The 24,219-nt window shown below is 42.9% G+C and overlaps 1 protein-coding gene and 1 pseudogene across 1 annotated transcript in view; one reads left to right on the top strand and one right to left on the bottom strand.

The window, feature by feature from the left end:
- The first annotated feature begins 6,966 nt into the window (after window positions 1–6,966).
- LOC145417615 (5S ribosomal RNA) lies at window positions 6,967–7,084 on the top strand (annotated as a pseudogene).
- A 2,891-nt stretch (window positions 7,085–9,975) lies between these two features.
- The window catches only part of sli (slit guidance ligand), a 545,686-nt gene continuing 531,442 nt past the window's right edge, over window positions 9,976–24,219 (bottom strand). Inside the window, 4 exon segments of the mRNA XM_080286150.1 lie at window positions 9,976–10,270; window positions 11,191–11,435; window positions 15,231–15,255; window positions 15,529–15,552. Of these exon segments, the coding sequence (XP_080142276.1) occupies window positions 10,044–10,270; window positions 11,191–11,435; window positions 15,231–15,255; window positions 15,529–15,552 (521 nt within the window). The 3' untranslated portion in view covers window positions 9,976–10,043.

The raw sequence follows: 24,219 nt of genomic DNA, 5'->3' as shown, positions 1-24,219 counted from the left end.
CTATTGTGCTCCCCTTGGGGTGTGTAGGTCTAAGAGGACCGGTGGCCTCTCCTTCTCTTATGATGGCAAGTCCAGTGGACTTTGCCGCAGAGGGCCTACGTGGAACTGTATGCAAACAAGTCCCACCCCAAGTCTGGGGAATGCTGTCCTGGTCGAAGGGTAATGCACCTGGACGATGCACTTCCCGTGGGTCTGGCTGGGTGGAAGAGGGACATAAGGTAGCTGGGGACATAGGCTGGTGTGGCTCGGGGCCCCTGAGAGCCTCCCCATGGCCTCCTCTTGGGATAGGTGTCGCCTCCCTGTGGCCTCCTCTCGGGGTGGGTGTGCTGGGATCGGGTGGGTATTTCAAGGCTGGCACCCAAAGAGGGACCCCCGGCAAAACTGGGTCAGGGGTCGGGCAACACATGCCGACTCCGATCCCTCTTCTTCTTAAGTCGCACAAAATGTGAGTTTTTACAGGGAGGGGATGCAAAGTTGCAAATCCCACCCAAACCTCCCAGGCCAGGGGAGGTCTCACCACTAGCATATGGAGAGGGGCGTGGGATCCCTGACAAGGGCTATCCAGGTTGGTTCAGTTTTCCTTCTACTAGGGGTATTTCCAACCAAGGTTAACGAGCTCCACCCACCATGCTAGATTGATGTTAGCTTAAGTAGCTCATGTGCTTTTTGACAGGTCTTGTTTTTCGTCCTGCGGGGCGTCTGTCCAGTCTCCTCACTGGCCAAGGTCTGTGGGGTTGCTGGTTTAGCTGCCAACAATCTGACCCTGAAAAAGGAAGTACGGTACTAGATTATATGTTACGAACAGCACAGCAAACCAGTGTCTGACCAAATGGAGTATGAGAAGTCATGTGTAGTATCACTGGTATGTGTCAAATGACTTTTGCCACCCAAGGGTTGCTGATATGGTCTTTGACTAGATGTAAGTGTTGTGATGACCTGTGTGGCTGCCAAGGACGGGTGTTGTTTACCCACTTCATAATATGATGGGAGGCAGCACTTCAAAAATGTGGCAGAGAGTCATTGATCTGTTAATACGTCTACAGTATATGTTCAAATCCACAGTCTACTTTTGGAAAATAACCTTGGAGAACTAGATGGCTTATCCTCTAGTTGTACAATGCTTACCAGCGAGTAGATACTTGCTTATTGCTTTTACATTACCCAGCAATCCTCTCTCTCTCTCTCTCCTATTTTTTCTTCAATTTTTCCTACCTCAACTGGCCCCACCTCTTCTCTCCATTTTCCTTCTTTGAGCGTTCTCTTTTTCACACAAGAACAAGTACATAAAGGTATAGGGGCTGCAGAATGCCATTACTCTCAATGGGAGACTGGGAGTGAACTACTTCGTAAGGGTACATTAGAGAAGGATCAAGTAAAACAGAGTACAAGACACATTACAGTTTATATTATTAAGACTGGAGCTTTGTACATCTCATAAAACTGTATTAATCTGTCCTGGAGTACAGTTGTCAGTATAGGGATGGCCAGGCATGAGGGTGAAGGCAAAGGGGCAGGAGGATATTCATGCTGAGCATCAAAATTATGACATTCTGTGGAGATACCAAAGGAAGCAAGGAGAGGAATAATGCAGACTGCTGATTACTAATGATGCATAAATGGTTGTGTGTGAACGATGAGATGGGATACTGATTACTTACTTGATAACTGAACTACCGGGAAAACTAAAGATCTGAACAGAGATATATCCTACAGGGCTGACTGTGAGATATGGTGCTGTGATACAATGAGGGAATGAAATGTGACATGGGATGATGGGAACAAACAAGAGAGCTTAAATAAAGGGATATTGAGCAGTTCCAATGCTAGTGCTGTTCTCAGACTACATCAAAACTCCAACAGATCCCACAAAATGAAAGTGTGACACTGCAGAGAAGAGGCCTACAGCCCCCAGCATTAACATGACATGAATAGTCAACAGCCAAATGTAGATAAGCTACTAGTATGACCTGCTAACTTTTCTCTCATCACTGCAGTTTGATTATCATATGATATGCTCTCCGGCAGCCAACTAAGGACAATTAATTACATGGAAGCATTCTGCAATCCTTCCTGGTATTGCAGGAATATAAATCACCTAAATGAAAGTGCAATTGCCTTTGTTAAGTGTCAGTGGTGGGCAAACATGTTATATGGAGCATACCGAAAACAGTCCTCCAGAAACAAATATGAGGGTGAGCCAACACATGTGTCTTCTCCACCTCACCTTACCCTGTTGCCTGGCTGGTTATGGCACAACAGCAAGGAGTCTGCACAGGTGACTCTTTACAGACCTTGGACTGGCAGACTCCCATTATGGAAATTTTCATTTTTTACAGAATGAATCAGGTTCACTCTTAAAGACTGATGGGACACATTTACATACAGGAAAATGATGTTGTAGTAAAATACATTAGTCGTGAACACAGAGTCAGATCCAGAAGTTATATATGTATGAGTTTATCATGCAGCACTGCCAAGAGAGACTACAGATCATTACAATACAATATCTATGCCATGACACCTCTGACCATTAGGAGGGTCAGTGATGTTCTGGCCTATGCTCTCATTCCTGTAAAGATCAATGATCTTCCATCAGCAATCATAAATATGACCAATTTCTAATAATCAGGATTCAGCATGAGTCACCAGTTATCTGTAAATCAAGACACAGATGTTACATAAGGAAAATTTTCATTATTCTGTGATCAATCTGAGTATCCTAATGTCTTGTTTCGTTTCATCTATAAAGGCTCCAACATGCCTCTGTAAATCAAAATAGAGAAGTAATCCCTCAATTATCCAAATGCTCCACATCTGGTCATGCTCCGTATATGGACGCTGGGCTTTGGCTCTACTAGGTCTGTATCCATAATTATTTGGCCATACCCGGACATAAAAGTTCCAGCATCGGCAGCCGGCTGGCCTACAAAGTCAAAAAAGTCCATTGGGTGGCTCACCAGCTTCTCTGTCCACACGCGGGTAAAAGACCATAACCCACGAGCAGAGGAAACAAGGCTGTCCAGCTCCCGACCGAATGGTCAAAGTCCAGTGCCCCCCCTCCCCCCCCCCGATCAACAGTAATATACAGTCAGCGCATGGGGAAAACAGATCGTAACTCACAGACTAAGCAAGAATGGCTGTCCAGTTCCCAACCGAATAGTCAAAGTCCCCCAGCCCCACTGATCACCGGTAACATACCAGCAGTGCGTGAAGAATAAAGATATCCCGCAAGCTGAGCAAGATTAACTGTCCGACTCCCAACCGAATGGTCAAAGACCCCTGTCCCCCTCGGTAATCAGTAACATACCGACAGAGCGCGGAGGAATAAAGATCGTAACCCACAAGCCGAGTGAGGTTGGCTGTCTGGCTCCCAGCCAAATGGTTAAAGTCTCCCAGCCGCCTGGATTAGTCGGAAACTCCTGGCCATGCACGGCCATTCACCTCCTTACCAAATGGTAAAAGTGGCATCACCATCTGGATTACTTGGCCACTCCTTAGGCTCATGATGTACGGAGACCCAGTGTTTCCGCCTCATTGCGCCATTTGCCTAGGTCAGCAATAAAGACGCTTGCGCATGCAGGTCAGTGTGCCGCTTTAGCAAAGCGTGGGTAGACATGGGATCAATGTTCTCTCTTCAACAATACCGCACCTCAGTTCCCGCCTTTGTCTCTCTGCATGTGGACGTGCTTGGCCAAGGTAAAACAATGGCAGCTTCCATTGTTGCATTTGTGGTGGTGCCCTACCTTCTGCAGGTCTTAATCTTCCTCTGTAGTGTTCTTGTGTATGTTATGATGGCCCTACCACCACCTGAGAAACGCAAGAGGAGGGTTTTGACTTTTGAGAAAAGGGCGAGATACTGGGCAATGTTGATGCAGGCTGGTCAACTTCATGCATTCTGCATTAACATGACTTGGCCCGTTCAACCTTGTTTGATATCAAGAAATCAAGGGACAAGATGACTCAGTACAGGCAGGACTATGGCGATACCACTCACAAAGGTGACCTGATGGTGATGTCCCAGCCCCATCACACCAGCATCGAACAGTCGACCTTGGTTTGGTTCTGCCAGCAACGGGGTACCAACATGCTTGTATGTGGGACTGAGATGAAGGCTGCAGCCGAGAAGTTTGCATGCCTGCACAACGTACACAACTTCAAGGCATCCGAGGGTTGGCTCTTTTGGTTCAATCTTCGGCATGGACTTGCTGGCCATAAAGCACATTGTGAGGCTTTGGATGTGGCAGAGGAGGATGTTGACCATTTCACCAGAGAGTGCATCGCCTGATTGTAAAGGAGGGCCTTGCTCTCGGTCGGTCAAGTGTGCAATGCTGACAAAGCCGGCCTGTTCTACTGCTCCTTGCCCACCAACACCTTGGCAGAGGAGACAGAGAAGACTATGCCTGGTCAGAAGTTGTCCAAACAACGTGTCTTGGTGTTTTGCTGTGCCAGTACTAAAGGGATGCACTGCCTCAAGCCCATTATTGTTGGACATTCAAAACAGCTGCATTATTTACTTGGGCTGATGGATAGCCTTCCTGTTGTGTGGTACCATTCTGTGAAGGCCTGGTTTACCACAAAGATCTTCAGAGATTGGTTCCACAGACTGTCAAGGAGGTTATCCATTATCAAACAGAGGAACTTTGGTATCCCTAGCACCCAGGTGAATGCCCTGATCCTCAACAATGCCCCTGCGCATTGTTGGAGAAGGATTTGATTGCTGATAACAGCCATATTAGGTGCATGTTTCTGCCACCTAATACGATTGCTCTCATTCAGCCAACGGACCAAGGTGTTATCATGGCAGCCAAGAGACTATACTGTTGGTTCCTTGACGAGGTGATGATGGTGCTTGAGGATGAGGAAGGGGTTGAAACACGTGGGGAGCAGACCTCGGAAAATCTGTGGCGTTACAACATCAAGTGTGCGGTGTTCAACTGGGCCAATGCTTGGAAGGAAGTCTCCATCAAAACCTTGGAAAGTGGTTGGTCTCATTTCCTTCAGGGCTGTGAGGCTGTGCACGACTTTGAATGATCTGACGTGGACAATTTCCACCTTTGGCTACGAAACGCAAGCAAGGACATGGAAGTCGACGACGTGATGGATTGGTTGGATGACGACGGCAGCGATCCAGGTTATCAGATGTACAATGATGAGGAGATCATTGCAGCTGTCTCTACAGGGCCAACAGAGGAAAGCAACAAGGACTAGGACCCTTACTCTGGCCACCCTGCCACTCCATCACTCCCTCATCTTGGTGTGCTAGTCCAGCATTAAGTAGGTGCTTAAAAATACCAAGCACTCTCATGGCGACAGGGAGCTGGTGCCACTCAAGTTGGCAATGGATCTGTCGGCAGTCATGGGCAGTCATGGACACTGTCATCCTCCAACAGAATCGCCGCATCTATTGCCAGACGACTCCTTATTCAAGCCTGCCACCCCCACGAGTGCCAGCCCCTTCTCCCCACTACAACCACCTTCTCGACCCAAGTCTTCATTCTTGGACCCACAACCAAGCACATCGACAGCCGCTGAGTTGCCGTTAAACTTGAGCTTGCGGCTGTCTTCAGAGAGTCCTGAGGTGGGTAGGGCTCATCATCTCGCCGCATGTCCCCGCTCATCAACCGGCTTCAGCAGATGGAGGAGGAGAAGGAGGAGGAGGAGGAGTTCTTTGATCTTTGCTAAGTGGCAGTGTTAGCCACTAGACCACACGGGATACCTAAGGACCTGCTGCAGCCTGGCAGGTTACAACACCTGTCCACCATTCACTGGGTGGTACGTACAGTACTGTGCCTTTTTTATAATTTTTATTGTTTATGCATTGCTTTCTTAGTGTTTAGGATTATATTGAATATTGCAATGTGTGTTTTGAGTCTAAAAACAGCCGAAAGACTGCAAAACACTGCCAAATTTAGGAGAGGTACTGTGCATACAGGTAAGATTTTTGTGTTTTTTGTTGTTCATGCATTGTTTTCTTAGTGTTTAGGATAATATTTCATACTGCAATGTGAGTTTTGATGTCTAAATAAAGGTCATATGTTTCAGACATTGTACTAAAGCTATAGCTACAATAACAAAAATATGGGTAGTCACCTTAACAACAGTAGACAACAGGCCTGATGACCTTAAATAACAGGGGTACCGAGGCGCGGCAACACTTACAGCGCCGCACTCCTCACCGCACCAACACTTCCCTCCGCAGACTCCTCTTGATCACCTTCCCCAAGAGCATCAAAGTCACTCACTTCGGCCATAAACCCTTCAAAGTCCAATGATGACACTTCTGACACTGTATCCTCTTCATCCTCAACAGGAACAGGAGCAGAGATGTCAATGGTTCCGCTATTTCACCAACTTGAGCCCGCGTGTGTAGCTTGTTATGAGCGTCTGTCTTCTCCTGTTTATATCTTCCCTGTGCCTGTCTGTGTAGAAACGGAAGAGTTTGTCAATACCAACCAGAAGTTCCTCCGTTCTTAGGTTGCTCACTTCCTTTTCCTTCACCTCTTCCTTGAGCTTATCCACGGCAGCAAGGATCTTGCTAATGTTTGACATACACAGCTCAGTCCTGCCTTCCATCATGCTAGGCTGCTCAACTTGACTCTGTCTGGCGCATCAACATGACGACACGAGACGCGCTCTGTGAGGGGTGGTCGCGCACTAGTAGAAAATGGCATTTTTGAGCCACTCCTTGCCTCTGCCTCGCGTTCTGTGAGGTAAACTCGCGCATTAAAGGGTTTTTGGTTATGATTTTTGGTCACTTGTGTACAAGGCGAATCGCACACAGCGGTGACGCGCACTGTGCGAGCCCACTGTATTATATATATATATATATATATATATATATATATATACTGTACTGTACACTGATAAGCATGTCTTATATTTATCTTCTTGTGGTAAACATAGCTGCAGTGGTCAAGCAGTCTGGACTGCTTCTAGCTTTATCGGACTTTTTCCAATATATAAGAATTTAGTGGCATGCCACGTTGAGTACACCGCTTCCCATCCGATCAGCGAAGTTAAGCAACGTTGGGTCTGGTTAGTACTTGGATGGGTGACCGCCTGGGAACACCAGATGCTGTTGGCATCCCTACGTCAAGTGGGGTTGGTGGAGGATTAGTGCCCCTCCCTGTAAAACAATTAACTCTAAGCCCTTGGCCACCCCATTTGGGATACATGGCGTCTGGCAATGAATGAATGAATGAGCTCCTCAATTCCGATAAAAGCGAATTTCGGTCTACTGAAGTCCATTATATCCAGGTTTTACTGTATAACCAAGTTATGGCGCCTGATGGTTTAGTGGGTAATTAAGGCGCTCCAATCGCAATGAGCCGGTGCAGGTTTATATCCAGGTGGTGGTTGAGGTTTACTGCTCATGTAATGCCACTTAGGGAGAAGTGAGGCTGGTCACTCTCATCTTAAATGTCAGGACCAACTTACCTAGCCCTGGGCTCCTACATTCCTCATGGGCAACACTGGATTAGATGATGAATGAATGAAATGAATAATAATAAAAAAATAATACATTCTCTATACATGAAAAACAAAAAGCAAGCACACACCTTTTACACACAGCTGACCACAGCACTTTCTCAACCCAAGACTTTCCTACACACTGAAAATATCTTTATCATGAGAATTCAGCTGAAGTGGTTATAACAAAGACTGACTGAAAGAGGTATTGTATACAGTACTATGATGATTTGGCAATGCAGAACTTAAACCAGATTAATAACTAAATGAATGTAAAAATGTGGTGTGGATGGATAAAGGAGGGTAACAGGGTCAATGATCATAGGCATATTGTAGAGGGAAAAATATATAAAGGAATGAAAGACAAAGTGAGGCATGAGAATGATGTATGATCTTTCTGTTGAAGTTTTCTCAGATAAATTATAAGAATGTGCCATTAAGCAATGGCATAACTGGCAGAGACAAATCTGCTTTTAAGTGCATTAGGGTTCTACAAACTTGGTCAGACCTTGCACTGATGTGCAAGAATAAGGCGAACAGGAAAGAGTTACCTTACCATTACCTTTATGAATAAACTCCTTGGTGCTCAAGCAGATATGACACCACTGTACTCTGGCTCTGACTCTGCAATTGATCACACTACTGATATTCTACCTAAAAAGACCTTTGGCAATTTTATTGTAATGACATGAAGAGAGAATAATCCCATGTGAACGTCCAATAATATAAAAGTTCTGAGGAAGTAATATAATAGTTCTGATGATCTCTGGTTTTCTCCTGACTGCACTAGCCTACAGTAGGAATATAGTATAAATGTACAGCACTCCCCTGTCACAGAGGAGAAAAACTATAGTTCTCAAGGTTCTGTCACTATCTTAACCCCTTCAACACAGTGATATTGTATATTAGTTGTATTTATTCTTGCTACCTCCAGATGACTTCATTCAACTATGCACATCTTTCCCATGAGAGTGTCTTTGAATATATCTCATCCCGCCAGCTCAAAAAATCGTTACAATACAATTGTGTGAACGTAGCAAGAACAAACATGAAATATGCAACTGTACTGAAGGGGTTAAGATATACAATGAGCTGCTGATATGCAGCAGAGGTCAGCATGAGTGTGGGAGCTAAGGTTCCCTCCAGACTGCACTGGGCAACACTGCACACTACAGCCACCACTTATAAAAAGAACAGTCTAACTTCACACCTTGTGCTCAATACAAAAACCTTCATGCTCAAATGAATATGGTTTGTGTGTATATATATATGTGTGTTGCCCTAAGCTGTATGGAACAGTCACCCAATTCTTCATTTAATATCAGTCGTGGTCTATAATACTACCTCTCGAAAAATCAGTTACTTAGAACTGCATAGAGACATATTATTGAAGACAAGGTGTAGAAGGGACAGCGTTTTCTTTTTACAAGCTGTGACAGACTACTTATGAGAACTCTGAGCTACAGCAGCACTAAGACACATTATATCTTCTGTACAAAATATAAATGTTCAGAAAATCTCACTGAGATTTCTATGGATTCTGAGTCTGTATTAAATAATTTAAAAGTACAGTACTTACATGTTACTAAAAGTCTGTTAAAAGTTATCTGTGACCAAAGTGCTATCATACTTTACAAGTAAATAAAGCCTTTCAGTAAATTATCATACAAGTCATAAAATAATATAACTAAAGTATAAAACTTTCACTATGTACAGCATGAAAATCATGATTATTATGATATATATAACTTCTCCAACACTACCAGCTACAGATTTCAGAGAGTTCCAAATGAAGTTACAAGTTAATCCCATATGACTTACAGTAGCTATGTAAACATTACACGTATTTTGATATAGGACACACATTGCATGCTGCAACGGATAGCAAACACAATAGCTTATGAGGTACGTAGTGAGGGTAAAAGGTGTATTATGTATCTCTATTCTGCTGATCTTAAAACTGTAGATTGATAAACTACACATGCAATACACCACTTCGTCATATCATCTGATTCCCTGTGACACTCCCTGCTCTCAATTTTCATTTCTCTTCCTTCACCAAAGTTGCCTCATATTTCTAATAAACAGATATTTATATGGTATATATATAGTTAACATGTAATGTTTCCATGTGAAATATCACTGCAATTTTTTCCACAACAGGAAAAGCAGCTGGAGTCTTCTCTGCAGACAGTTACATATATTTTGCTAGTGGCTGTCAAATATCACTCAATAATTCACCTTTTTTTTACACCTTACCAAGCATGGTTAAATCTGAAATGTAAATAACTGATTGTAATCTTTTTGCACTAAATTCAATAATCCTCTTGCATCTGGTTTAAAGTTCTTCAATAACCCACTAGTTGAAAGTTCAGCATACAGTATGGGAATTCAGCCCTAACTCAAAGCTATCTTCATATATGATCACACCCTCTTTTCACTAAAACCATCTGTGCAGCTTCACCCCCCCCCCCCAACTTATCTGTCTCTTTGACTCTTCTTTTACCACTTTGGCTTCCCAGGTTCAGTCTCTATCTCTCACAGTTACCTTTTTTTGTGTCTGTATATGTCTATCAGTAACATCGTCTGCGGCACCTGCATTTCCTTACTATTTCTATTTCTTTCTTGTAAGAGGTGCCATCATTGCAAATAAGCCGCACCTGACGCTGTTTAGTTCGGCGTGGCTTGCAGCAGTGGCTCCCACATGAACCACTGCAAATTGCATTTTTAATGGGTCGTCTGGAACGGCACCCATTCTCCACATAGTATTCTGTGAACTGTTCCTTGCGGCAGGTGGGAGCTGCAAGAACAACAAATTAAGTGTTGTATTTAACCTCGATCATCTCATCCTTAATGAGTACCATTATAAATTGAAGCAATTAATATCTATCATACTCTTTTTTCACACCAAAAGTAATAGTACTACAATATAAAATTTGGAGCCATGCATACAGAAAAATACAGTACCATAGATATTTTATACTGAGACAGGGCCAATATAAATACATCACACACTGGTTGCTCCAATAAAGTTTAGAACACAAGTGTCTGGATCACAGGATACTGAAGTAGTTTAAACTGTGCATTTCTAATAATTTTTCTGATATATACCATACAATATTATTTTGAAAGGTGTAAATTATAGAGCTGAAAGAGCACAAATACTATGTTACTGTCATGTAACCCCAACACACTCACAACCCAAACAAAGGAGGAAACAAGGAAAAAGATACAAAAAATAAATATAACTATAAAATGAGAATTTTATCTTAAGAATGTGAATACAAACACATAAGACTCAGTGTCACTTGTGCCACATCACTCATTCCATTCACTCATTCAATTGTTGTCGTCATTTGTGCAATCTCACACTTTGCACTGACTAAAATTACTAAAAGAGTCAAGCTTGGAATACAGTAAATCAATGCTGGACTGTTTGAAGCCTTAATAAAGAGACTTTACTGAATTTTATCTTCTTACAGGAAAATGTAGAAAATAAAATTAAAGATGAATATTAGAATCAAAATACTGTTAACTACTTCATTATTAAAAGAGGGATGCCTGTGCATCTTTGAAGTGAAGGGATAAGTAGAGGGTATCATTAACCCCTCCATCATGACTGACTCTTCTATGTTGAAAAATAAAAAATGTAGTTAGCCAGAATAAAATACAAAGTATATCCTTGGGCTGAGGTGGTTAAAGTCTAACCAGTCTCCTTACCCTGATCGCAAAAGCGTCCTGACCAGCCAGTGCGACAGCGACATTTGTAGTCCATGGCACCATCAGCTTTACGCCGTGGCTTGCATCTTCCTCGTCGGCATTTGTGGTTCTCGCAGGGGTCAGAACGTGTCATACTGGCTCCACCAACTGTCTCAACCTCTGCTGCCTCATTAAACTGAGCATCCTCAATCACTGGTGGATGGATCTGACAAGAATATGGAATAATGTGTTAGTGATGGATTGATCTGAGTACAGTATGAAAGTGTGAAAACAGGATTCACAAGTGGATGTGAAAAGTGGAGGGAATGCAAGAAAATATTCTGGAAGGAGGTAAAGAGTGTTGGACAGGTTGATAAAGAAGGTAGCAGGGGAGTGAAAGAGAAAAATGGCGGTTGCTGGTGGAGATGGGAGAAAAAGTGAGCAGATGGAAAGAAGAACACTAGGAACTCTTAAACATACAGAATGAAAGTAATGTGAGTATAAGTGGCTGGGGTATGGCTGGGAGAAGGAGGGATATGAGAATGGAGCAAGAGATCAGTAGGATGGAAGCAGTGGAAGCATTGAAGAAAGTCAAAATAGGGAAAGCCCCAAGAACTAATGGAGTGTGTGGTGAAATGCTGAAGCACGGGGGTGAGAAAGTATGGTAAAATGGATATGGAAGATAAGCAGATTGGCCTGGGAGGAAGGCTGAGTCCTAGGGGAAGGGAAGTCAGGTATAATTATTCCCCTGTACATAGGAAAAGGGTAAAAAGAAGTGTATGGTAATCATAAGGGCATTTGTCTTCTTAGCATAAAATGAAAAGTACTGTACAGGTATATGGTAGGATACTTATCGACAGAGTTCGGGAAATCTATCTATCTATAGCCAGATGCCATAATCCCGTAAGGGGAGGCCATTTGACTCTGGGTTAGTTGTTTTACAGAAAGGGGCACTAACCCTCCGCCAACCCCCCTGCTGAAACATAGGGAATACGTTGGGAAATAACAGTGCTGTAATTAGTTGAAGAACAGGGAGGTTTTAGGAAGGGAAGAGGTTATGTAGAACAGACATTCATTCTAAGGTGTTTAGTGGAAAAGTTTCTAGAGAAGAGACAGAAGTTTTATGCACCCTTCATGGAGAAAGTATAAGACGGAGTGGATTGATAATAGAAAATGTTGGGAATACCACTACACTGAGTAAATGGGACCCTGTTGAATGTCATGAAGAGTTTGTGCAGTGTACCCTCACACAATACAAACTCACATGCTGCAAATCACTTACAATGCGGTCAGCCCAGAAAATGCTTATTTTTACTGAATGCTAAATCTTCTAATCGAACTTCCCAACATGTGAATCAGTTGTATGATTCCATGGCAAAAATGGACTTCCCACCATTACTATAAGTGTCAGGCTGGACAATGAGAGTCAGTCACACAAAGACAGGTGGCTGGCAACGAGCAAGATTCAAAATGGCGGTCAGCTAGCCAGCTCTCTGCATGCCATCTACTGACTTTCCTGGATAAACAGATGCTTCTCCTCCATACTGCCGCAAGAACACGTGTTGTATCTCACATCCTGTGGTCCGTTATAGTATTGTAGCAGTACCCAGTTGTTCATCATAGCCCCACCAAAGAATTCTGAGAGCAAGAGGATCACATTGGAGTTGAAGAGTCAAGTTATGAAAATGAAGCAGGAAGGGAATGGAAACTCGGCAATTGGGAAAGAGGTAGACTTGGGTGAAACAAGGACACCTCAGCAGTGACAGCAGCAGTGACAGTGAGAGTGACAATGGAGCACCCCAAACTGCTGGGCAAGAGTAGGTGTCCCGAGCCTTGGATACCCACCCCCTTCCCTTCTTAACCCCTAAAGACCGCAACTGTTTCTGGCAGGGTACCTCCCATAACCGTAATTTGGGGGTATTTGGGCGACTTTCACCAGGGGCAAATTGATCGTGTTCTGGCTAAAGAGGAAGAATTTACACACCTGACAACGCAATCCGTACCCCCGTAGGCCTAACTGTTACCACACAATCGCGCGTCAAAGTTAAAAAAAAGTTTATGATCATTACCCCTCAAAAACAATCGAAAACATGAACATTTTGATAACTACAAATTTTCCTTATTGAAACAGATTATTTCAAATCATTTTGTCACACCAACCATGAAAACAGGTGTATGTTGGTGTGGGGAGATTAGGCTGTGGGGAGTAGGTCTATACAGTAGGTACGGCGGTTGGAAATAACCAGCTTTTCGCATGAAAAGAAAACACTTCAGTGTGTTCTGTAACATCTACCATGAAAACAGGTGTGTATGTAGGTGTGGGGAGTAGGCCTACAAGGCCTTGGTGGTACTTGGGGAGAAAATTTTCAGCAACAACCAATTTCTCCTGTGGAAACCCTCCATTTCAATGGGATTTGTCATACCAGCCATAAAAACAGGTGTGAATGTAGGTGTGGGGAGATAAAACAGGTGTGGGGAGTAGCCCTACAAGGCCTCATAATCATTCTAAAACTAACACAGACACATATTAATGTTTATAATCATCAAGGACATCAAAATAATGTTGAATAATGCTACAGATGCATGTATAATGAAAAAAAAAAACAATAATTTGTTTCCAATTTCTCTTTTAACAGTCCTAATTTATCATTACACATTTATCACACTTACCATTACAATTATCACATTATCATTACACTTCATCACACTTACCATTACAATATCAGCAACAACCAAATTCTCTTGTGGAAACTCTCCATTTCAATGGAATTTATCACACCAGCCATGAAAACAGGAGTGTTTTAGTGATGTATCGGATACCAAATTTTAGAGCTCAGCGGAGGCGGAGCCAGATATCTATTTCTCATAAAATGTGGTTGCGGATAAAACTACGGAGGATAAGATATTAACTTTTGCGGACTTGGACACAACTGTGGATTATTTTTACCTCCGTGTCCGTGGTTGCGGACGTGGATTCTTTTTACACATATACAGTATATTTATGCAGTACAAAGTGACGAGTTTCAGCCACACTTAAGTGTACGGCAGGCGTGTTTACCAGTGTGCATCATAGCTGTGACTCAAAACTCCAGTTAAACAAAGAGAGAGGGGAGAGAAAGAAAGAAGATAAAAGTGAAAAATAAATTAAAGAGATATAATAAAAGAAGAGAAGAATGTATATCTTTTGATAAGTTAATAACTTTAAAGAAATAATAAAACCCTTGTCATACTATGAAATAGTATTGGCTTTAGTCCAGATATGCCTATATATTAACACAACACGTGTAACTATTGCGACAGATAGAGAAAGAGAAAGAGAGAGAATGAGAGAGAGAGAAGAGGAACAATGAGATGGATGGGGGAAGAGAGCTAACAGAGAAGAAAACAGAAAGAGGAAGAAGGACTGGTAGGTGAGAGGAACAGTGAAGAGAGTTGTGGATGAAAAGGGGAGAGAAAAAGAATTATGACAAAATGAGAAAGGAGAAATACTGGATGGGTGGAGATCAGCAACCTCCGCGGTTCTTTGATGAGGAGGCGGATTATTATACGGAGCTATTATTATCTGAAAACGTGGTGGCAGATAATGATGCGGAGCTTTTGTTGTCTGAAGACGCGGACGCGGATAGTAATGCGGACATTATTTTCACTGCAGAGGCAGATATCCAATACATCACTAGTGTGTTTGTAGGTGTGGTGAGATGAAACAGGTGCGGGTAGTAGCCATACAAGGCCTCATGGCCTTTCGAAAACTAACACAGACACATATACATAAAATAAAAAGGAATTCATAAAAATAAGTAATCAGTAGTCAATCATGAAACATACATGCACGTAAGTGTGTTCATTGTGGGAAAAAAAAAAAAAAAAAAAAAAAAAAAAAAAAATCCTAACCAACACTGTCACGCGTAGCGTTGTGTGTTTGTAACGCAACGCTGAGGAGAAAGAGACGTATACAAAATTTGGAAGGAAAGTAATAACTATAAGCAGCCTCAAACTATTGGGTTGAAAAGAATTAGCACAAAATGTATGCAATGCACTGAATCATATGAGTTATTTGTTACGAGCAGTGACTCCCTAACAAACTAACTAACTAACTAACAAACAGGCAGATAAGTTGATCACAAAGGGCTGGCGGTTGCGTTTGCCCTGAGTAAATGTTTGCTCGGAGATGAAGACTAATCAGAGGTACTACTCTGGGCAGGTAGAGAGAATGAAAATATAAAAAAATGTGTTGTATGTAGTACAACACATAGCATTCTCCAACTACGTACGTATGGAAACTGGTAGGTACGACATAAGAAATGAACAGTGAGGTCTAATTATATGCAAATTTGGGAAGAAGTAGAAATAATATAAAACAGGTACGTACATCAGGCCTGATAACTCTCGGGGGTGTGTAGGGGATTAGAAGGGTAGTGAGGGACAAAGGGAGAGGGATGGGGTGGGGCTGGGGGACGAGGCTAGCAGGGAGGGAGGAGGGGCAAGAGAGCGAGGGAAGGGACGCAGGTGGTGGTGGGTGGAGAGATGCAGGTGCATGGAGGTGTGCGAGAGTGATGGGGGACAAGGAGGGAGTGAGGAAGTGGAGTAGAGGGTGGCATGGAGGCAATCAAGAGGGGAGGTGCCACCCTACCGCCACATCAGGGGTGAGTTCTCATTGGCCTGAAGCCATGTACATCATAATTGGGGTAGAGCAAGTGCTCCGCAGTTTTTTACAGGCCCCCCTCAATTGATGCGATTAGGCATTTTGGCATAAAACTCAAATCGCATCAATTGATGTGATTAGCACTTTAGGGGTTGACAAGCCCAGATGTCATTTAAATAAAAGTACAGTACATGGTCTTCTATTTGTTGTTTTATTTGTTGGTCTAACTAGAAGTACTATTAGACATAGTATTAGCAGGGTAGAGTGGGCTGGAAGGGGACCTGAAGACCAAGCCCTGGGTGGGCTGTTCACAACATACCAGTTTTCCCATAAGTTCTTTGGTCCACACAATGCAAAAATGTAGAATGCGAGAGTTTCTGCCGCCCATAAACTCGCACTGTGTGAGGGTGCACTGTATGAAGGTGCTAGAGCTGCAGTGCAAGTGGATGGTGAACTAAGTGAATTTTTCAATATGAATGTTGGACTGAAATAGGGATGTGTCATGTCAACATGGTTGTGATGGACTTATAAAAGAGATGCATGGTAGGACACTGGATGTTGGAGTGGCCCAACTACAAGAGGGCAGTGTCTGGAAACTCCCTGTTCTGTTGTCTGCAATGATACTGCATTAAGCGAAGATGAAGGGGAACTGCAAGGCTTGGTGAATGAGTTTGGGAGAGTGTGTAAGAAACAGAATCTACAAGTGAATGTAGGGAAGAGTAAAATTGTGGTCTTCGAGAGAAATGAAGTCACTAAATGCACACTGAATCTGAATGGTGAGGAAATGGAAAATGTGGGTGCATTTAAGTTCTTGAGTAGTGTGATGAATAAGGATGAATGTTTAGAGGACGATGTGCTTGAATGGGTACAACAGGGAAAAAAGATTGCTGGTGTTTTGAATGCAGTGATAAGTAATAGGGAGGTGGGCATGGATGCAATGTCACTGCACAACAGTACCGTGATACCAACTCTAGATATGGAAGCGAGGCTTAGACCATGTTGGACAGTACAAGTCAAGAGTGAGAGCAGTAGAAATAAGTTATCTGAAAGGAGCATGTGGAGTTACATGGAGAGACAGACTGACAAATAAGGAAATGAAGGAGTGTTACGGTGTGGATGTGAATGCGACAGAAAGCCTTAGGAGAAATACAATGAGGTGGTCTGGTCATGTGGAGAGGATGGAGGGTGAGAGACTAACAAGGAAAGTGAGTGAGGTGGAGGGGGTCAGAGGGAAGGGATGACTGAGGATGAGATGGAGGGATGGAGTGGAGAGGTATATGAAAGAGGGGTGTGTGAGATGAAAGGAGTATAGCATAATGGCTGGGGACAGGGAGATATGGAGGCGATACGTTTGTGGTCACCCCTCATGGGATTAAGGGATCTGACTATACGATAGATGATAGACAAGTGGAGGAGAATGTAAACATTGTGATTTATGGTTTGTATGCAGTTTTCACTCCCCATATTTACCTGTCTATCCATTAGTCCCAAATAAATGAAAGAAAAAATAATAATAATTACACATACTTCAAGAGCTAGATTTACTTAAAGACTGTCCAACTCTGAACATCTTTTTCTCAGTTATATACATATATTTTGGCATATATCTAATCTTACCATTTAATACACAATGTGAAGTGCTTCTATCATTTAAAAAAAAAAAAAAAAAAAAAAAAAAAAGTGTGGATGGTCATGTCTGTGAGGTTAGGTCAGAATTCTTGGGCTTTGCATGGTGAGTGAATGAGTATGTGGTCCATTTCACTGGATGTACTGTTGATTAGTTCTCCCTGTCACGTTTTTCTCTTTCCTTCCTTTCTGGACACTCCCTTACCTAATCCATACATAAAAACTGTTTAGTAACAATAGTAATAATGATGACAACGATGACAATGATGATGATGATACCCAATTCAGGTGGCAGGCTCTATATTTAATTAACTCCACTATTTGATCAATCTACAGTACTTGTCAGGCCCTTGCTATAATGGGACTAATTGGGGGGAAGCCAGGTTTGTTAAAGCCTGAAAGTTTGTTAATCCAAAGGTCTCCTGATCAGGTGGGAATTCAAGCACATGTTTGAAAATAAATGAGTACAGTATGATATTCTAGTACTTAAAATGAAAGTTATACCCACTTTACACTAACCTGGCCCATAATTTCACCCTTATGCAGCCTATTTCACATCCTTGTTGTAGCACTTCTTCGTGACTAGTGCAGTTTTACTACTGTAACCTGTTATTACAATTCAGCAATCATAATGAGAGGGGGGCAATTTCAGGTCAGGTTGGAGCAAAATGGGTGTGAAACATATGTATTGCACCCTATTTAACAACCATTGTTTGTTATGGCTGCTGAAAGTTCAGTGGGCTCTGAGGTGTTTGTTAAATCTGAAATCTGTTACATCATGGTCCATTAATGCAAGGGCCTATTATATATACTGTGAAATATAAAGGACATGACAACAAGCACAACTATACAAGGTACTATACAGTATTGAGGAAAAGGTGTGAAGTGCGTAGAGTTGATAAGATAAGAATAACTGAAATGTTCATGTAAGATTTGGAGGAAGTCTACTGATCATGGGGTTGAAAAGTGTCTGCTTAGAAGGCATGGTTATATGGAGAGAATAGAGGAAGCTAGATATGGTGGTGAAATGGGTACATGAGAGTGAATCTGAGAGTGGAAGGATGCATGGTGGTCAAGAAGAAAGTGGAAGGATATGGTACAATCAAGGACAAAAGTTGTTGTGAAATCTGGTGAAAACATCTGCAGAAAGGCTGAAGTTTTGGTGTTCTCTGCTTTGTGTCATACGGTTGGTTGATAACACTGACATGAGTTGCCATTTGCTCCAGGTGACGAGCCTGTGGATGCCAACATATTTTTGGTAACTAAGTGAAACAAATATATAAACTCTCAAATATGCATCATCACAATATATGGCCCAATGCAATATCTGGTGCTTTTTGCTCGACTTTGTTAAAACAATATCCTTTTGAATTATGCAATATCTAGCTCAGAAATGGGAATCAGTTGGCCCTCCAGCTCTGAAACAGAACCCAACTGGCACGCAGGCAGACCCTGCAATGTACCAGCCAATCACAATGCATTACGAGGGCGGCCCACCTGGCACACTGAGCCTACCATCATATCTCTCAGTCTTTCCCATGGATGACATACAGTGGGGACATATCTGTGCGCTCTGCTCTTGTGGCCCACGCAGTGACTACACCCTAGTGCTGCAACTTAGTCTGTGACCACCCATGCCTCACTTGTTGCTGTGGTGCTGTGACTGACCTTCTGGCCCCTCAGTGACCTGTGTATAATGTTCTGACTATAGTCAAAATGTATCTGTGCATATCTACTCTACATCAATGCCGACACTAGGTGAGTATACTGTACAGTAAACTCCCGATTACCCAGCACTGCACTATCTGACATACTACATTATCTGGCACAGCCAAGGGCTGAATTAAAATGGTATCTGGCAGAAAGCATAAAATCCTTGACATTATCAAGCATGAGGGGAAGGCGGTAGCTCAATCGGCAGAGAGGTGGCCTGCAGTCCTACCGGACCCAGGTTCAAATCCCTGATGGGGCAGGGAACAGTTTAAGGATTTGAATTTCACAATATCAGACCTTACTGAACTACCTGAAGACCCGCTGACATGTCGAAAAAATACCCCCGCTAATACCAATACACCAGTCCTGTATGAGACAGCCCTGGCATGTATTCATTATGGACGGTGAGTGCTAACGCCGACATGGTGACATGTAGAGGTGTATGGTATGTAGGAGGACTACTAGGCCTTGGAAGCAGGCTGTGAAGCCTATGCCCAGAGTCGGACAAAAAAAAAAAAAAAAAAGAACGTCATTTTTTTTCTGGCAAAAAGTACATTAATATCAGGCATGAGACAGTTGTTGTCATCAAACATCCAGCCATAATCACAAAAAAAGAAAATACAGAAAGAAGAATACACAAAAAGAATGGGGTTATACTGTACGGTAATATGAAAGTAACGCAGTGTTGAGGGAGGGAGGGAGGAAAGGTTGATGGATGGTGGGCCTCACAGCTCACAGGCTGTTGGTGGTGGTTAGGGAAGGGAGATGCAGTGGTAGGGAGTACAGTATTAGAACTTTTATTGGTTATACAGGGGAGGGAGAATTCTAAAGCCGATTTTTCATTGGCTGGCAGCAGGCAGGTGGATGTTGTCTCAATCTCCATTGTATTCCTCCATCGCTAAGGTGCCGATATACAAACATGCCTACACTGCATTCTACGTCTATTCCAAAACATTATTATTGAAATGGCATGGTATGGACATTTATTTGTGCCAAACACAATTGGCAAGAAAGCAAAAAGTACAGATCAGATCAGTAATCCTACCTTAGTGCTGTACAATGCAAGACATGGCAACGTTGTGATGCGTTTCCCCCCATATTTTGGCTAGTATGCTAGTGCCTGTGTGGCTCCTTGACACATTGCACTGCTGCCTCCCCCCCTCTCTCTCTCGCCATGGAATTACACTGTACTTCACAGTACATTGCAGTAGTATGACTAGACACTCCGTATCTAGTCATGCTCCGTATCCGGATGTAAGGCCTTGGCTCTATTAGGACCGTATCTGGATTTATTTGTCCATAACTGGACATAAAGGTTCCGGCTTCAGCAACAGCCAGCCTAAAAAAAAAAAAAAAAAAAAAAAAAAAAAAAAAAAAAAAAGTCCATTGGGTGTCTCACCACCCTCTTTGTCCAAACGTGGGTAATATGCCGTAACCCACAAGCACAGAAAACAAGGCTTACCGGCTCCCTACCGAATGGTCAAAATCCTCCGGCCACCCAGATCACCAGAAACATACAGAAATCCCTCATTTATCTGGACATAATAGAGCCAAAGGCATGTCCAGGTAGTGGCAACATTATTCCCCTACCACACCCAGACCCTACCTATACCTACCTCCAACCTATACCTAATTTATTTGTACAGTATCTATGCTTAATTTGGCAGTGTTGTCTGGTCATTCACGCATATTTAGATATCAAAACACACATAGGAATATCCAAAGTGCTGCTAAACACCAAGAAAACCATGCAGAAAAACCAATGAAAACACAAAAAACACCCAACCTATACACCACTGTATGTACAATACTCCTAATTTTGGCACTGTTTTGGGGTCAATCTGCCACATTTAGACATGAAAACACACATTGGAATATCCAAAGTAATGCTAAACACCCAAAAAAACATGAAAAAGAAAAACACCGAAAACAAAAAAACACCCTGCCTATACACCACTTTATGTACAGTACCCCTCCTGATTTTGGCAGTTTTCACGTCAATCTGCCACATATAGACATCAACACAGGAATATCCAAAGTAATGCTAAACACCAAGAAAACCATGAAAAAAAAAAAAAAAAAAAAAAAAAAAAAAAAAAACTTACCTATACACCATTATATGTAAAGTACAGTACCCCTCCTAATTTTGGCATTGTTTTCAGGTCAGTCTACTATATTTAGACATCAAAACACACATAGGAATATCCAAAGTAATGCAAAACATCAAGAAAACCATGAAAAACAAACATTGAAAACCAAAAAACATCCGACCTATACATGACTGTATATACAGTATCCCTCCTAATTTTGGCACTGTTTTCAGGTCAATCTGCCACATTTTGACATTAAAACACAGATGATTATCCATATCAATGCAAAACATCATGAAAACAATGCATAAACAACAAAAATCCATTAAAAAAAAAAAAAAAATGACGAGTTTAAAAATCTGTTGTCCGTGATCAGTGCTTCAAGGGCTCAAAAAAAATTCCACAGCCAAATATGCCACTGGAAATTGGTTATATTGGTATAAATCATATACCATCATCTTTGCTGGTGTTTATACTATAAGATGAGCTAATAAAAACACACAAATCTGACAAGTAAGAGTACAAAATTCAAGTAGGAATAAAATGCTCAAGAGTAAAACTTACCTTTGTATAACTTCCCATCATCCTAATTCAAAATTTTGCAAGCATCTTCCAAGAGTTAAGCATATGTCTAGATGCAGAATTTCATGAACTTTCTCATGGTCACCACAGAATTTCCATAAGACCAATAATAGTTGAATAAATTGCAAAAAAATGTGAAAACTCATGAGTAAATGCTATCACCAGGGAAGAGGGTAAAGACTGAGAGAGTGACGGGGGAGCCAGGAGGGTTTGGAGAAGGGAAGGGAAGTGGGGGGAGAGGTGAGGCTGTGGGCAGGATTCTCCCCCTTCTGTCAGCAGGCAGACAGGAGCTTTTGCCGTATATTTACTCATGGCTTGCGGTTTGTTAGATGCTGAGTGGCCATGCGGAAACAACGCATCGTAACTGAAGGACTTTCGACCTTCGATAGACAGGCGGACGGCCACTGTCGCCGAACATGTACTTGTGGCCTGTGGTCTGTTTTCGATGGAGATGGCAGTTGGGAAAAACTTAGTCCCCATGGCCGCGTGATATTAGACATTTGGTGGGGAATGCACACAGATGTTTTGACACCACTTGTGGGTTACAGTCGTATTACTTGAGTGCTGGAGGTTCATTGGGAGTGATAGGACGAGCATGCAATTTTGACCATTCAGTACAGGGTCAGACGGACATTTTAGCTCTGGTTGTGGACTGAATGTTTGGGCATATCGGCTGGACGGTCAAGGTTCTCGGGCAGTTTTTCATTCAGAAAATACCAAGAAAATTCGGATAATGGTTTAATAAAGCCAAGTCCCAGCGTCCGGATACTGAACACGTTCAGATAATGAACGTTCGGATAATTGCGGGATCACTGTACCTGCAGCAAGCGAGGAAAACACACGTAACCCACAAGCTGAGCGAGAATGGCTGTCCGGCTCCCTTTCAATGACTGAAATCCTCTAGCCACCCTGATCACTGGTAACATTCTTGCAGTGTGCAAGGAAGACAGAATGTAACCCACAAGCTGTGCAAGAATGGTTGTCCGGCTCCCTACCAAATGGTCGAAATCCCTCTGCCGCCTGGATTAGTCAGAAATTCCCGGCCATGCAAGGCCATCCACCCCCTTACCTAATGGTCAAAGTCACATTGACATCCAGATTACTCGGCCACTCCTTGGACCCATGATGTATGGGGACCCAGTGTTTCTACCACGTTGTGACAATTGCCTGGGCGAGCGAAAAGGATCCTTGTACTTGCAGGTATGTATGCTGCTTTTTGCTTGCATGCTCATGGCCAAGCGTGAGTACAGACATGGCAACACCGTACACTCCCAAGCGGTACAGCACCTCAGTTCCCTCCTTTGTCTCTTCATGTGTGGATGTGCTTGGCTATGGCTAAACAATGGTTGCTTTCAGTGATGTATTTGTGGTGGTGCCCTACCTTTTGCAGGACTTAATTCTCCTCTATGGTGTTCTTATGTGTGCGATGATAGCCCCATCACTATCTGAGAAATGCAAGAGGAGGGTTTTGACTCTGAAGAGGAAGCGTGAGATACTGCGCAAGGTTGACGCGGGCTAGCCAACTTCACATATTTTGCATGAATATAACTTGGCCCGTTCAACTCTGCTTTATATCAAGACATCACAGCATGAGCTGACTCAATACAGACAGGACTACGGCAATACCACTTGCAAAGGCGATCAGAAGGCGATGTCCCAGCCCCGCCAAGCCAGCATCGACCAGTCGACTTTCGTTTGGTTCCACCAGCAACGAGGTGCCACCGTGCTTGTACGTGGGACTGAGTTGAAGGCTGCAACTGAGAAGTTTGCACCTGCACAACATGCACGACTTCAAGGTATCTGAGGGTTGGCTCTTCTGGTTCAAACTTCAACATGGACTTACTGCCCATAAGGCACATGGCCAGGCTTTGGACATGGCAGTGGAGGGCATAGAGCTGTTTTGCCAGAAAGTGCAGTGCCTGATCGAGAAGGAGGGCCTTGCTCCTGGTCAGGTGTGCAATGCTGATGAAACTGGCCTGTTCTACTGCTCCTTGCCCACCAACTCTCTAGCAGAAGAGACGGAGAACACTGTGCCTGGTTGGAAGTTGTCCAAACAACATGTCTCAGTGTTGCGCTGTGCCAATGCTAACAGGATGTACCGCCTCAAACTTGTTATTGTTGGATGTACAAAACAACCACATTGTCTCCATGGGTTGATGGATAGCCTGCCTGTTGTGTGGTACCATCCCATGAAGGCCTGGTTTACTGCAGAGATCTTCAGAGATTGGTTCCACAGACACTTTGTCAAGGAGGTTATCCATTACTGTGTACGAATACATATATATATATATATATATACACACACACTCAATACTCGTAAATCGCGGCAATTTGGGTCTGGACCACTGCCGTGATTTATGAATAATAACTCTTATGTGAAAAATTAATTTAGGTCCG

The sequence above is a fragment of the Coenobita brevimanus genome, chromosome 110 (assembly GCF_032717465.1).
Source record: "Coenobita brevimanus isolate Jiangsu-jjx chromosome 110, ASM3271746v2, whole genome shotgun sequence".
NCBI classification, from domain to species: Eukaryota; Metazoa; Arthropoda; class Malacostraca; order Decapoda; family Coenobitidae; genus Coenobita; species Coenobita brevimanus.
Note: the sequence above shows the minus strand (reverse complement) of the source record. Positions and strands in the feature narration are given on the sequence as shown.